This window comes from Thunnus thynnus, chromosome 16 (genome assembly GCF_963924715.1).
Source record: "Thunnus thynnus chromosome 16, fThuThy2.1, whole genome shotgun sequence".
NCBI lineage: Eukaryota > Metazoa > Chordata > Actinopteri > Scombriformes > Scombridae > Thunnus > Thunnus thynnus.
Window position 1 is genome coordinate 1,482,713 of NC_089532.1, and position 15,716 is coordinate 1,498,428.

At 39.6% G+C, this 15,716-nt stretch overlaps 2 protein-coding genes and 1 pseudogene across 2 annotated transcripts; 2 read left to right on the top strand and 1 right to left on the bottom strand.

Annotated features, from left to right (window-relative positions):
- Positions 1–1,769: 1,769 nt before the first annotated feature.
- On the bottom strand, positions 1,770–3,002 carry LOC137199650 (D-aminoacyl-tRNA deacylase 2-like). The gene is made up of 3 exons (XM_067614085.1): positions 2,979–3,002; positions 2,741–2,810; positions 1,770–2,624 (listed from the first exon to the last, which is right to left on the bottom strand). Exons 2-3 carry the CDS (start codon positions 2,796–2,798, stop codon positions 2,293–2,295), a joined length of 390 nt encoding a protein of 129 aa, XP_067470186.1. The 5' UTR covers positions 2,799–2,810; positions 2,979–3,002; the 3' UTR covers positions 1,770–2,292.
- A 1,300-nt stretch (positions 3,003–4,302) lies between these two features.
- Positions 4,303–6,710, top strand: LOC137199649 (tripartite motif-containing protein 16-like). Its single transcript, XM_067614084.1, has one exon. The coding sequence runs from the start codon at positions 4,429–4,431 to the stop codon at positions 6,097–6,099; it is 1,671 nt and encodes a 556-aa protein (XP_067470185.1). The 5' UTR covers positions 4,303–4,428; the 3' UTR covers positions 6,100–6,710.
- Positions 6,711–8,864: 2,154 nt separating this feature from the next.
- On the top strand, positions 8,865–11,494 carry LOC137199215 (tripartite motif-containing protein 16-like; annotated as a pseudogene).
- The last annotated feature ends 4,222 nt before the right edge of the window (positions 11,495–15,716 follow it).

Below are 15,716 nucleotides of genomic sequence, written 5' to 3' on the forward strand. Positions count from 1 at the left end.
ACATGAAATCATTGAACAAGAGTCATTTAACAGACTTTACTGATTGGATGTGTGAACAATCTGAAGCTTTACATAATCAATAAAGATGTTTTTTCAACAGCGAGCAAAGTATTTTCTTCTTTCTTCATCTCAGGATCTCATTCAAAGCTTCTGGAGAAAATGTGAAACTAAAATGAGAGTTTATTTGAGGCAGTTTTCCTCCTGAAACACCACAAAGTCCAGAGTTCATGTTCAGAGCAGACAAACGTTTGTCAATCAGTCTCTGAACTTTCAGCTTTCTTCACTAAAGCAGCTTTGTCACAGAGGAAAGAGCAGAGTTTTCTATCACTTGTTGCTTTTAAAAAACAAGATTTTCTTTGTGCATTTAGTTGATAAAGTCTTTGTTATACAGGCCTAAAAGACTGGAAAATAGTAAGAATTCATTTGATCAAGTTTAGTGTGAAGAAGTTTTGTTGAGTCCTGACAAACATAAAACAACAGATATCGTGTCGTGGTGAACTTGAGGTCATTTCATTTATTTTTCTGTTGATTTTCATGCAGATGAAAGTTGAGAATGAGGCTGTCATGTTGGTTCAGTGTTTAACTCTGTCACCTCACAGAGAGATATTACATTCTGTTTTATTTTGGTGTTTCCTGTTTGTTTGACAGGCACCTGTGCTGATTAGTGGGGCTGAGTCCTCTTTGTTCAGCTCTCTCTCTCCATCCTGCTGCAGTAGCACCTTTTTTGGTGTTAGGTATCCGGCCTTCCTTTATTCATTCATGTTTCTGTAATAAATTCACATGTAGCACTTTACTACTGGTGTAGTCTCCATTATTATGTTCGGTGTTTGAGCCAGCCGTAATATAATATGGGGGCTTGTCTGGGATTTGAACCCAGGACCTCTCACACCCCAAGTGAGAATCATACCCCTAGACCATTTGGCATGTATAACACCCTTGCCACTTTTCAGCGACTCATGTGGACAGTGTTGTCTGGCGTAACTAACTGTGAGACCTATTTAGACGATGTTGTAGTGTATTCACCTGACTGGGAGAGTCACATGAATACTCTCCTGACTGTTTTCCAGCGCTTTGAAAATGCCTCACTGACCCTGATCCTGAGTAAGTGTGAGTTTGCAAAAGCCACCATCACCTATCTCGGCAAGGAAGTAGGTCAGGGATAGGTTCGCCCCCTTGCAGCTAAGATCAGTGCTGTTGCTGAATATCCAGCTCCCATGACCAAGCGCCAGTTATGGCGTTTCCTAGGATTCCTAGGTTACTATAGGGCTTTTTGTCCTAACTTTGCTACCATTGTTTCTCCCCTGACTGACCTTGTCAGTCCTGCTAGGGAGTTGGTGTGGGATTCCAGATGTGAGCAGGCCTTCCAAGCTGTGAAAGCTGTCCTGTGTAATTCACCAGTTCTTGCTGCAGAGACGGTCCTGGACTGCAATTTATCAAACTGCTAACAGGAACATTTTGGACTTTAGTGAAAGATAAAAGTAAAAATCCTTCACTTTCACTCACAAACAGAAGAATAAAAACTATTGATCAGTCTGGGTTTGCCATTTACTATTCTCTGTTATTTCAGTTTGTTTGTCAGATTTACAGACAATATGAGCAAGTTGAAAAATAAAATACTTTCCACCAGATTCAGATTGCAGGACTCCTTGTTCTCCTTGTTGCTGAAGATAGTTCTTTATGACTCTGGCTGGATGTCCTGCTGCAGAATACATTTGGGACGATCAGATGCCTCTCTGATAGTATGATGGATAAAGGTCTCTGTAAATTAAAGAGTACAGTCTAGACCTGCTCTATGTGAAAAGTGACCTGAGATAACTTCTGTTGTGATTTGGTGTTATATAAATAAAATTGAATTAACTTGATATTAAAGCGCAGTCTTGCTATTACAACTTAAAACTCCAATCTTGAATCTCAACTAGCAGATTTATATCATAAAGAAACAGTGACATATTTGAAACTTACAAAATATAGTTTTGAATTACAAATGGATCCAACGGATCGATCATCTCCAGAGACTGATGGTAGATATTTAGACATTATTAAAGATTTTGCACACAAACACAGTTGTTTCCACTTATTCTAATGACATTTTATCATAGTAGAAAGAATATAGGTGTTACTAACAACATTAATGATGGTTTTGTTCTATTCAAGTATTCCAGTAATGACATTTTATATCATTTTTATATTGTTTTTTTTTATTATTTACACCTGTGATTTTCCTAATGTGACATGTCAAACTGTCTTCCAGGAACAAGGCTGATGTGTGACACAAATTCAAAGCTTCACGTCTCAGAAGTCCATCAGATGTGTGTAAGGTCCGTTGGTGTCGAGTTTCAGCACTTGTCTGTTTCCATACGTTCCGTGTTTCACCGTCACCTCGGCTCCGGTCCCGGCTGAAGCGGCGGCTGCCGTCATCTCCTTCTCGCACAGAGAGACGAAGGCGCTGTAGAGCCGCAGTCCGTCCTCTTTGCCGATGTTGTTGTGGTACTGCATGGCCTTGCCTTTGGCCTTCCCGCCCAGCGTGGCCTGAGGGACGATCAGCAGGCTGCCGGGAAGCTCCAACACCGAAACCATCTTCCCCGAGTCGGACTCACACAGCCGCAGGTTCAACAGTGTGGACACTGAACGGCAGAGACACACAGACGAAGGATGCTTTACCTTTACATCTCATACTGAGTGGGTTTACAATGCAAAGAAGGAAAACATCTGTATCAAAAGGTTAACAAAGGTCACTCACCCATCTTGGGCAGTATGTCGTCTGTCGCTCCTTTAAAGAAGCAGACGTAGATCACCATTCCTCTGTCGATCTGAGAGCAGAAACACAACAACATCAGTAAAAGCAACAGGATCTCTTTCAATTCTTGGTCCAGTTCTGTTACATCTACACACTTTCAGACATGTGGCTCATTGATGTGTTTCTAATAGTTTTTAGACAACAACGGAGGAATCAGATATATCAGGCTTTAGATACACACACAATACTTGTTAGTAGATCAATTCATTGCTGGTTTGAGTCTTTCATGATGATATACTGATAGAAGGAAAAATATATAGAGTATTGCAAGCCTTATTCTGAAATATATAATTATTTTATTTGGCTTTTTCTTCATTTTATACTTTTATATTTAGTGTTTTGTACTCTTTATTTTCCTTGTGTTTTTATAAATTGTCTTCTCTGTCTTTTATCGTCCTCTTTCTCTTTTCTTCCTCCTGAAAAACACTGTGTAACATCTCATTTTAAAGGTGTTATATCAGTAAAGTTTGATTGTTTTGTTGCTTTGTTTTAATCTTTTACAGCACAGTAACTTATTTTGATTTTATGTTTTTACCTGCTGTTAATATTTAATGTATTAATTGTTGTTGGTATTTTACTTTAATTTTCACCTTTAGAAAATATTAAATCCTGTATAATTTTATAATATGTTGCTTTTCCTCATTTGATTCCTTTCACTTTCCTTTTGGTTTTGGTTGATAGTAAACAATCCTGTCTGTGTTTAGAGGAATCATCTCTGACAGCCCAACCTTTACACACACTTGAAGGTTGCATCTTTTAAATAACAAAAAAAAATGAAATTAAAGCCTTTATTATTGATTATTTGACTTTAGTTTTCACTGCGTTCTGGTTTATTTTGCAGTAATTTTAGTTTGTGTTAACAGCTGCTGAAGTTCAAGTTGAACACGGTGTGTTTGAAGCAGCTTTTATTTCTCGTTGATGCTTTAATGTGAATCATTTTCTTCACAATGATCAATAAAGCTTTAATACTGTAGTGACAGGATGAAAATAAAACGCTGGAGTGTGATGTCTGTTGATTAATCAAATGTAAAAGACAAAAGTACATCCACTTTCTAGATTCATCAATTCATACTAATCAACAAATGTACTCCATCAGCTGATCTGCTTCATTCATGTCCTTTGGGATGATATTCAAAGAAGTTTATTAAATATGTGAGAAAATGATGATATGGCCATTAAATGATTTTATCTCATTTTAGTGTAATAACTCCCTGTTTCCAATCAGCTGTTTATAACCAATGAATAGAAATTGATCTGATTTTAAGGAAGATTTAGAGAAATATGGAGGCATCACCAAACCCTGACAAATATTTTACAGCTAAATGTAAACATGTTTTCAGATGGTGAGCAGCTTTTAACTGAGACTTCACTGTAAATGAGGAAACACAGTTTTAATTCACAGTGCTGCTCCTCGTCCTGATAAACTTCCCTGTTCTTTCAAACACAACAAGCTCCACTCTGTGCTCATACTTCCTGGTTCCCTCCCCTTCAGATCTACAGTTTATAGATGGGTCTAACCAACATGTCAGGCTGCATTCACTGCAGAGACACATGTTGTTCAGATCAGAGCTCAGACTTGTTTCACTTCTCAGTAAGTGAAACTCAGACTGTCGTTGCCACTGAGAGCTGAAATGGCGCAGAAAGGAGTTCAGCTGGACCGAGAAACAATCAGCTGTTTGATCTGTCTGGATCTACTGAAGGATCCGGTGACTATTCCCTGTGGACACAGCTACTGCATGAGCTGTATTAAAAGCTTCTGGGATGGAGAGGATCAGAGGAAGATCTACAACTGTCCTCAGTGCAGACAGACCTTCACACCGAGGCCTGTCCTGGTGAAAAACACCATGTTAGCAGATTTAGTGGAGCAGCTGAAGAAGACTGGACTCCAAGCTGCTCCTGCTGATCACTGCTATGCTGGACCTGAAGATGTGGCCTGTGATGTCTGCACTGGGAGGAAGCTGAAAGCCCTCAAGTCCTGTCTGCAGTGTCTGGCCTCTTACTGTGAGAAACACCTTCAGCCTCACTTTGAGTCAACCACATTTAAAAAACACAAGCTGGTCGACCCCTCAGAGAAGCTCCAGGAGAACATCTGCTCTCGTCATGATGAGGTGATGAAGATGTTCTGCCGTACTGATCAGCAGAGTATCTGTTATCTCTGCTCTGTGGATGAACATAAAGGCCACGACACAGTCTCAGCTGCAGCAGAAAGGACTGAGAGGCAGAGAGAGCTCGAGGTGAGTCGACAAAACATCCAGCAGAGAATCCAGGACAGAGAGAAAGATGTGAAGCTGCTTCAACAGGAGGTGGAGGCCGTCAACCGCTCTGCTGATAAAGCAGTGGAGGACAGTGAGAAGATCTTCACTGAGCTGATCCGTCTCCTCCAGAAAAGAAGCTCTGATGTGAAGCAGCAGATCAGATCCCAGCAGGAAACTGAAGTGAGTCGAGTCAAAGAGCTTCAGGAGAAGCTGGAGCAGGAGATCACTGAGCTGAAGAGGAAAGACGCTGAACTGAAGAAGCTCTCACACACAGAGGATCACACCCAGTTTCTACTCAACTACCCCTCACTGTCACAACTCAGTGCATCTACAGACTCATCCAGCATCAATATCCGTCCTCTGAGATACTTTGAGGATGTGACAGCAGCTGTGTCAGAGCTCAGAGATCAACTACAGGACATCCTGAGGGAGAAAAGGACAAACATCTCACTGACAGTGACTAGAGTGGACGTTTTACTGCCAGAACCAGAACCCAAGACCAGAGCTGGATTCTTAAAATATTCACGCGAAATCACTCTGGATCCAAACACAGCACACACACAGCTGTTATTATCTGATGGGAGCAGAAAAGCAACATTCATGAGTCAAATACACCCATATCCTAGTCAGCCAGACAGGTTCACTAATTATATGCAGGTCCTGAGTAGAGAGAGTCTGACTGGACGTTGTTACTGGGAGGTGGAGAGGAGAGGGGGAGGAGTTGATGTAGCAGTCGCATACAAGAATATCAGCAGAGCAGGAAACTCGTATGACTGTATATTTGGATTCAATGACAAATCTTGGATGTTAATGTGTGGCACTGACAGTTATACATTTTGGTTCAACAAAACCTTCACTCGCGTCTCAGGTCCTGGTTCCTCCAGAGTAGGAGTGTACCTGGATCACAGAGCAGGTATTCTGTCCTTCTACAGCGTCTCTGAAACCATGACTCTCCTCCACAGAGTCCAGACCACATTCACTCAGCCTCTCTATGCTGGACTTTGTCTTGGTTCTGGAGTCACAGCTGAGTTGTGTAAACTCAAATAGACAGAAGTCATTTCAGACTTCATGTGTCAGATTCTGTTGTAATTCTTCATGTTTTTGTCTCCATTGTTTCTGAGAGCTCGTTGCTGTGGTGTTTCTGAACTGCACAGAGATCAACTGTCAATCAAACTGGGATTATCAACACTTTCTTCTTTTCATTTGTTGTTCTGTTGATGTTTTCAGTTTCTTTAAATGTCACTTTTTGCTGTGTGTTTTTATCCATGGAGGCTATCGCTGCTCATGATGACGTCTTTTACCTTCACTGACGTTTCTTCAGATGAAAATATAAACTTCTCTTTGTTCTAAATGTTAGTTTCATGTTTGTATTGATGTATTTGTGTGCTGTTGTTCCTTAAACAGAGAAAACAGCAGAACTTCCTTCATCATAGATATTTTGTTCTCATCACTTTGTAAATTCATAGAGAAATGTCCAATCAAACTGTAATTATCATGATAATAATCATTTATTATGTTCTTGTACATTCTGGGTTAAACTAACTGATTGTGTGGATGAAGTGAATCTGAACATGAAATCATTGAACAAGAGTCATTTAACAGACTTTACTGATTGGATGTGTGAACAATCTGAAGCTTTACATAATCAATAAAGATGTTTTTTCAACAGCGAGCAAAATATTTTCTTCTGTCTTCATCTCAGGATCTCATTCAAAGCTTCTGGAGAAAATGTGAAACTAAAATGAGAGTTTATTTGAGGCAGTTTTCCTCCTGAAACACCACAAAGTCCAGAGTTCATGTTCAGAGCAGACAAACGTTTGTTAGTCAGTCAGTAAATCCAGACTTGATTAAAACTTCTTGTGACTGATTTTGTTGCTGTGCTGAAGAGTTTTTGTCATTTATATTAATCAGCAACAAAGAAATGCATCTAAAACAGTGGTGATTAGTTTCCTGACAGCTGTGATTGATTTATTGAACCATCACAGGTAACGTTACTCCACCTTTTCTACTGCAGAAGTCATTCAGGAATCATTTGATCAAAACTCTGCACATATAAGACGCTGAGTTCAGTTCAATCGTAATAAACATCAGAAGGAAATAACATGTTGACTCCAGTTTGAAGCCGTGAAGACGCCGTAATAGATGTTTGCTGAAGTTTACAGTGTTACAGTTTTTACTAAAAAACTCATATTTGAACATCAACACTAAATTAAACATGTGTGGACTCCATCAAGTCCAGTCATAATATGATTAAACTATAAACTGAACATATAATTATTCACATCTGGTCACAGAAGTCAGAGAAATCACAGCCTGCAGCATCAAATCTCACTTTCACAAGGTCTGTTTACAACCTGAAAGCTGATGTGAATAATATTTGCAGACTGGAAACTCTTCTCTCCCATCTTTCCCATGTGACCTGAATGCAGCGTCAGTGTTACAGGATGTGACTTCTGTCAACAAACTGACACAGTGTGATATTACAGATATTAAAATCTGTCTTTACTGATATTGTTTGAAGCTGCCAAAGGCTCAGTGGAGTTTTTTACACGTCTTCCTGCAGTGAACATCACAGCAGGTCAACAACTGAAATCTGAAAACTGATGCAGGACACAAGAGGGCGCCTTCATCCTGCTAACCAGGGATGTAGTGGAGGTTAAAGCTCCTCCACTCGGTCTGTCTGCAGTTTTAGTCAAAAACATGTTTTTAAACCAATTAAAACACACCATGATAATAAGAATGCATCCTGTCATTCATCATGGTAAATGGTGTCAAAGTGCTTTAAGTCATTAATTAGTTATTTAGTTAGTTAGTGAGATTGTGGAAACGTCTTTGGCTTCACCACATAGTGTTAAAAACAACACAGGATAGCTGATGAGGACAAACAGCATCAACAAACAACATGATTTACAAAAAAATAATAAATACAGTAAAAATGAAATAAAACGGTAGACGGTTCGATGTTTGTCAAATTGGTTTCCAACCTTTTTGGCTTTTGACGTCTTACAAAAAGCAGTGTGTAGTCGGGGTCACATTTCACATGTCTATGAGTTGTTAACAGCTCCACCAAATAGTGATTTTTCCCTCTAAACTTCTCACATGCTTTCATTTCAATAAATGTTCAAATGATCCAATATTTCAGCAAAAATCAAAGATTAGAGAAAAAGTCCAAAAACTGAAAACAGATTTGTGTATCAGAACTTTGTTTTTTCTTCTTTCCTCTCCCATTAATCATCTCACCACCCCTCAGATTTATCTGCTGACCCTTTGGAGGGGCCCGACCCCTAGGTTGGGAACCACTGGACTAAACTAGCTAACTGTATATAAAGTAGTGTAAACTAGCTCCACCTCCAGCAGCTACAACAGTAACATGCTGCTCTAACACTGATGCTTCACTATTAATAATCTAATGATGTCATATATAATAATATATCAGTCAGAGGGACCAAACCACTACTTTTACTGCAATACTTTAACTACATCAATCTCATAATACTTGTAATGGAGTATTTTTACTTTGCTGTATTGGTACTTTTACTGCAGTAAAGGATCTGAATATTTCTTCCTACGCTGCTGCTGACAGTTTCTACAGAGGATCATGTGACTGTCAAAGGTCGACATTTATCAGCAGAGTGTTGCTGGATAAGATGAACTCTCTGGTTTTATCTGCCTTTATTTCAAACACAGTCAAAATGCTCCAGAGAAGTTTATTAATTATGTGAGAAAATGATGATACGGCCATTAAATGATTTTATCACACTTTAGTGTAATAACTCCCTGTTTCCGATCAGCTGTTTTTAACCAATAAATAGAAACTGATCTGATTTTAAGGAAGAGTCAGAGAAATATGGAGGCATCACCAAACCCTGACAAGCCATTAACATCATACTTCCTGGTTCCCTCCCCTTCAGATCTACAGTTTATAGATGGGTGTAACCAACATGTGATGAGCTGTAAAACATGTTCAACTTGTCAGGAAGTGAAACTCAGACAGTCGTTGCTACTGAGAGCTGAAATGGCGCAGAAAGGAGTTCAGCTGGACCAAGAAACAATCAGCTGTTCGATCTGTCTGGATCTACTGAAGGATCCGGTGACTATTCCCTGTGGACACAGCTACTGCATGAGCTGTATTAAAAGCTTCTGGGATGGAGAGGATCAGAGGAAGATCTACAGCTGCCCTCAGTGCAGACAGGCCTTCATACCGAGGCCTGTCCTGGTGAAAAACACCATGTTAGCAGATTTAGTGGAACAGCTGAAGAAGACTGGACTCCAAGCTGCTCCTGCTGATCACTGCTATGCTGGACCTGAAGATGTGGCCTGTGATGTCTGCACTGGGAGGAAGCTGAAAGCCCTCAAGTCCTGTCTGCAGTGTCTGATCTCTTACTGTGAGAATCACCTTCAGCCTCACTTTGAGTCAACTACATTTAAAAAACACAAGCTGGTCGACCCCTCGGAGAAGCTCCAGGAGAACATCTGCTCTCGTCATGATGAGGTGATGAAGATGTTCTGCCGTACTGATCAGCAGAGTATCTGTTATCTCTGCTCTGTGGATGAACATAAAGGCCACGACACAGTCTCAGCTGCAGCAGAAAGGACTGAGAGGCAGAGAGAGCTCGAGGTGAGTCGACAACAAATCCAGCAGAGAATCCAGGACAGAGAGAGAGATGTGAAGCTGCTTCAGCAGGAGGTGGAGGCCGTCAGTCGCTCTGCTGATAAAGCAGTGGAGGACAGTGAGAAGATCTTCACTGAGCTGATCCGTCTCCTCCAGAAAAGAAGCTCTGATGTGAAGCAGCAGATCAGATCCCAGCAGGAAACTGAAGTGAGTCGAGTCAAAGAGCTTCAGGAGAAGCTGGAGCAGGAGATCACTGAGCTGAAGAGGAAAGACGCTGAACTGAAGCAGCTCTCACACACAGAGGATCACAACCAGTTTCTACTCAACTACCCCTCACTGTCACAACTCAGTGCACCTACAGACTCATCCAGCATCAATATCCGTCCTCTGAGATACTTTGAGGATGTGACAGCAGCTGTGTCAGAGCTCAGAGATCTACTACAGGACATTCTGATGGAGAAAAGGACAAACATCTCACTGACAGGGACTGAAGTGGACGTTTTACTGCCAGAACCAGAACCAAAGACCAGAGCTGGATTCTTAAGATATTCATGTGAAATCACTCTGGATCCAAACACAGCACACATACAGCTGTTATTATCTGAGGGGAACAGAAAAGCAGAACGAACGAGTCAACAACAGTCTTATTCTCGTCACCCAGACAGATTCACTGGATGGTGTCAGGTCCTGAGTAGAGAGAGTCTGACTGGACGTTGTTACTGGGAGGTGGAGTGGAGAGGGGAAGGAGTTTATGTAGCAGTCGCATACAAGAATATCAGCAGAGCAGGAACCTCGTATGAATGTGGATTTGGATTCAATGACAAATCTTGGATGTTAATTTGTGGCACTAACAGTTATACATTTTTGTTTAACAATCTCAAATCGCGTCTCAGGTCCTGGTTCCTCCAGAGTAGGAGTGTACCTGGATCACAGAGCAGGTATTCTGTCCTTCTACAGCGTCTCTGAAACCATGACTCTCCTCCACAGAGTCCAGACCACATTCACTCAGCCTCTCTATGCTGGACTTTATCTTTATAATGATGGAACCACAGCTGAAATGTGTAAACTCAAATAGACAGAAGTCATTTCAGACTTCATGTGTCAGATTCTGTTGTAATTCTTCATGTTTTTGTCTCCATTGTTTCTGAGAGCTCGTTGCTGTGGTGTTTCTGAACTGCACAGAGATCAGCTGTCAATCAAACTGGGATTATCAACACTTTCTTCTTTTCATTTGTTGTTCTGTTGATGTTTTCAGTTTCTTTAAATGTCACTTTTTGCTGTGTGTTTTTATCCATGGAGGCTATCGCTGCTCATGATGACGTCTTTTACCTTCACTGACGTTTCTTCAGATGAAAATATAAACTTCTCTTTGTTCTAAATGTTAGTTTCATGTTTGTATTGATGTATTTGTGTGCTGTTGTTCCTTAAACAGAGAAAACAGCAGAACTTCCTTCAATCATGTGATCAGTTTAGTAAAACTGACTTTTACATGTTGCTGTGAGTGGGAGGACATCACTTGATAAAAGTGTCTTTTTGTTCACACTCAGCCAGAAACTCTTTCACTCTGAACTTTGTACTTGAGAGTTTTCTTAAGTGTCGTTCAGAGTTTGATGAAGACGAGTTTGTAAAGTTTAAATCCAGACTTGATTAAAACTTCTTGTGACTGATTTTGTTCTACAAACTGCTGCTGTGCTGAAGAGTTTTTGTCATTTATATTAATCAGCAACAAAGAAATGCATCTAAAACAGTGGTGATTAGTTTCCTGACAGCTGTGATTGATTTATTGAACCATCACAGGTAACGTTACTCCACCTTTTCTACTGCAGAAGTCATTCACGAATCATTTGATCAAAACTCTGCACATATGAGACGCTGAGTTCAGTTCAATCGTAATAAACATCAGAAGGAAACAACATGTTGACTCCAGTTTGAAGCTGTGAAGACGCCGTAATAGATGTTTGCTGAAGTTTACAGTGTTACAGTTTTTACTAAAAAACTTATTTGAACATCAACACTAAATTAAACATGTGTGGAATCCATCAAGTCCAGTCATAATATGATTAAACTATAAACTGAACATATAATTATTCACATCTGGTCACAGAAGTCAGACCTTTTTGACTTTTTTGACGTCTTACAAAAAGCAGTGTGTAGTCGGGGTCACATTTCACATGTCTATGAGTTGTTAACAGCTCCACCAAATAGTGATTTTTCCCTCTAAACTTCTCACATGCTTTCATTTCAATAAATGTTCAAATGATCCAATATTTCAGCAAAAATCAAAGATTAGAGAAAAAGTCCAAAAACTGAAAACAGATTTGTGTATCAGAACTTTGTTTTTTCTTCTTTCCTCTCCCATTAATCATCTCACCACCCCTCAGATTTATCTGCTGACCCTTTGGAGGGGCCCGACCCCTAGGTTGGGAACCACTGGACTAAACTAGCTAACTGTATATAAAGTAGTGTAAACTAGCTCCACCTCCAGCAGCTACAACAGTAACATGCTGCTTACCAGTGTTGGGTGTAATGCGTTACAAAATAAAAAGACAAAAATGGCGGAGCGGTCTACAACCTTTGAGGGGTGGAGGTCTGCACATTACTTTGAATTTGTTACTGTCACATAAAAATGTGCACTTTACCGTCACATAAAAATGTGACGGTAAAGTGCAAACTGTGTCGAGGCCACAAACAACTATCCACTGCTGTGAACACAACATCAAATCTCTCCAAGAACCTGCAAAGGCGACATGCTAACACAAAGCTATTAGCCAAGACCCCCGGACCCAGAGTACTGCTCAAGCTGAACGTATGCCGACCTCGACTTTTTCAGGGAATTTGGCCGCGATGTTTTTCAGATCTACTCACTCGCACCACCACACTGGCTTCCTTTACTTTGTTCACCTGTCACAGGCTGGCAAGACGTACCAGCACTCAGGGGCACTCAGAGGTATGTGTAGTAAAAGTTTACGTTAACAGAGTCACACTGAATTTACTTAATTTATTTAAGACATCTGTTTTAAACTTAACAAAACATTTTCTTTTCTTACAGAGTTTCCAGAGGACCAGAGTAGAGAGATCGTAAAACACAAGGGAAGACATCTGTGGACGGAGTGTCTTTTGCTGCGGTTTCATGTCTGCTGTGTGAGCCCCTAACTATTGATTTATATGACAAACGTCAAGTTGGTTTCAAGTTCTATGTAAATGTGGGAAACATTAGGCCAGTTGTATGATACCGGCCCCTTCTTGTTGATCCTCTGTAGGGCAGTGGAGATGAGGAAGAATTCATTAGAAAAGGAGGGATGTTTGCAAATAATTTTGTCAAACCAACATTCTAAAAATGTTTTCAGAACTTATTTTATAAAACGTTCCTTTAATGGGATTATATTTTAACAAAAGTAGAACGTTTTGTCTGCAACATTCTGAAGATGTTTTGTTGATGTTGTTGAGGTAACAGATTATAGAAAGTTATTTTATAAAACATCCCAACAATGTTACATGATAACAAACAAACAATGTTCTCAATGCAACATTCTAAACACGTAAGACAACATAAGACAACGTAAGACAACGTAAGACAACGTTATCCTAGAAAATTCTGGGAACCAAAATAAGACGTCTTGCTGAAAACATTTTAGGGAACATGTGGGTATAATGTTCCAACAATGTTATAACTAAACATTTTATAAAGGTTGTCACCAAACATTCTAAGAATATTTTTAGACAACGTTATCCTAGAACATTCCAGGAACCAAAAGAAAACTTCCCACTGAAAACATTATTGGAACATTACATGAAACATTCTCAGAACGTTTGTAGAACAAAAATTTCTAGCTGGGAAGAAACTGCAAAATCCTGAAGTGACTGCTGATTTACAAGCAAACTGATACAGTTTGCAGTAACAAACTCCTTCAGGAAAATAAAATATTGCTTATTACACAGTGATGCATTTAAGCACCTTTAGTAAACTGCTGAAACACTGAACAACTCAGCAATTTGCAAATTGTTGGTTTCAACCTGATATTTTATCAAGATATAGCCCTCATTCATTACTTAATTAAACAATTCATAAGGGATCAATATTTTTTGTAGTAATGTCAACTTTACTGGGCTATTGTGCAGTAAAAAGAGAAAAGCCGTTATGCATATGTGCATGCAGAGTAGAAAATAACTTGTTTATTTAAAGGACGGGTTCACAGATGTTCAAAACTGTCTTAAACCAACAGTCAGGAGCCCAGATGAACATTAAAGCTGTTTTTCTTGCTGTAATCATTCCTCCTGTTCATACTGACCGTTAGAAGATCCCTTCATAATGACCTTACAATGGAATGGTCTGTGCTAAAATGTATTTCAAAGTTTATCTGAAGCTAATATGAAGCTTCAGCGTCCAAATGAGTCAAATCAAGTAGATATCTTTCAACGTTACAGTCTTTTTAGTGCCAAAGTTCCTCTTTTTGTTACTATACTTCCACCTGCAGCTCAACAGGGAAACACTGTCCGAGGAAACACAAAGAGGGAATTTGATGCTAAAAAGACTGTAAATGTGTCAGATATCCACTTGATATGACTAACTCAGACTGCTGAAGCTGAATAGAAGCTTCACACAGACTTTTAAATGACTGTGTGGACACACTGTGGATTTTGGCCTCCATCACTTCCATTGAAAGCACATTTGAAGGATCTTTTTAATATCCAGTATGAACAGGAGGAATGATTACAGCAAGGAAAACCTCTTCTAGTGAAACCTTGTAAAACCTCTATCCTTTAAGGGAAGTAGCAGTTTCAAGAGATGAACTAATTTATTCAGTGTTCAGTTCAGTCGAGTTGTGTTGAGTTAAGTAGAGTCTCATCCTAAACTGTACATTAATGGTTACAGATGTGTGATGTGCCAACTCACCTCCATGATCACATCTACTGGAGGAGAGAGCCCAGCAGTAGCCAGACGAGCACCAATGAGGTAAAAACCGGTATATATTTGATCATTTTGTGACACTTGGTATTAGTGCAGGGTAACCTATACGTGTTGCGTCCCACAGGTTGCGTCGATTGCTGCCTTTCAGTGGTGTGAGACTTTAAAAACTCACGTCTAAAGCTCAGAGGAAAGATGCAACAAACTGGACAGTAGCTTAGATGTTCAGAGCAACATCTAAACATCTCACTGTCTAAATAGTTTCTAACATGCAACTAAAGGTCTCCATTAACAGTTTATTTTTGAGTCCTGATTCAAAAGTTTCAAGGATTTCAAGGCTACTTTTAAGATCAACAGGGAGTCTGTTTCAGAGACGAGCAGCATAATGACTAAAGGTCACCCAGTTTAGCCCTGGTGCTGGGAACGACCAGCAGCCCAGCAGCAGGAGTGTCCTTCAACATGCAGCTCAAAGTGTTTTTTCCTCTTCAGGTTCTTGATATATTTAACATAAGCCAAAAGAAACAAGTAAGTAATATATTTTATATGTTATTGTGAAATAACTTTGGGGGTAAAAGGACACTTTGAAATAAAAAAAACAACTGTAATAAAATGAAAATGACCTGTGATTAACATTTCATAGTAATAAAATGATATTTGATTATTTTACAATGTTATGGTTATATTACACATTTTATTTGTAGCCTACTTATTCATATGATTATTTTCTTAAAATGTCTTTTTTCTTAATTTAATATTGAACGCTTTGGGACTCCATAGAATTTATCCCCAAACAATTTGCACAATAAATAATAATAATTATCAGCGTAATGTCCCTTTACTGTGACTGAAAGTGTTTGCAGGTTGTAGAAGCAGCTGTATTCAGTGTTTGAGGTGTGACGTCAGACTCCCACCAGCAGGCGGAGCTACAGGACACAGAGTGATGATGATGATGATGATGATGATGATGATGATGATGATGATGATGATGATGATGATGATGATGTCAGCAGCTCAGAATGACCTGCAGCCACTTACACAAGTTTATTTATTTAAGAAAGCTTTAAAGAGAACAGATTTCTGTCTTCTATCTCTGACTGTCTTAGCTCTTCTGGAGCTTTCAATCACATCTCACAGTCTTCATCAGCA

Bases quoted from the DNA above. Each gene is read 5' to 3' on its own strand.
- LOC137199650 (XM_067614085.1), bottom strand. From the start codon at position 2,798: ATGGTGATCTACGTCTGCTTCTTTAAAGGAGCGACAGACGACATACTG. The intron at 2,625-2,740 runs GTGAGTGACCTT...TCTGCCGTTCAG, and splicing joins CGACATACTGCCCAAGATGG to TGTCCACACTGTTGAACCTG.
- LOC137199649 (XM_067614084.1), top strand. From the start codon at position 4,429: ATGGCGCAGAAAGGAGTTCAGCTGGACCGAGAAACAATCAGCTGTTTG.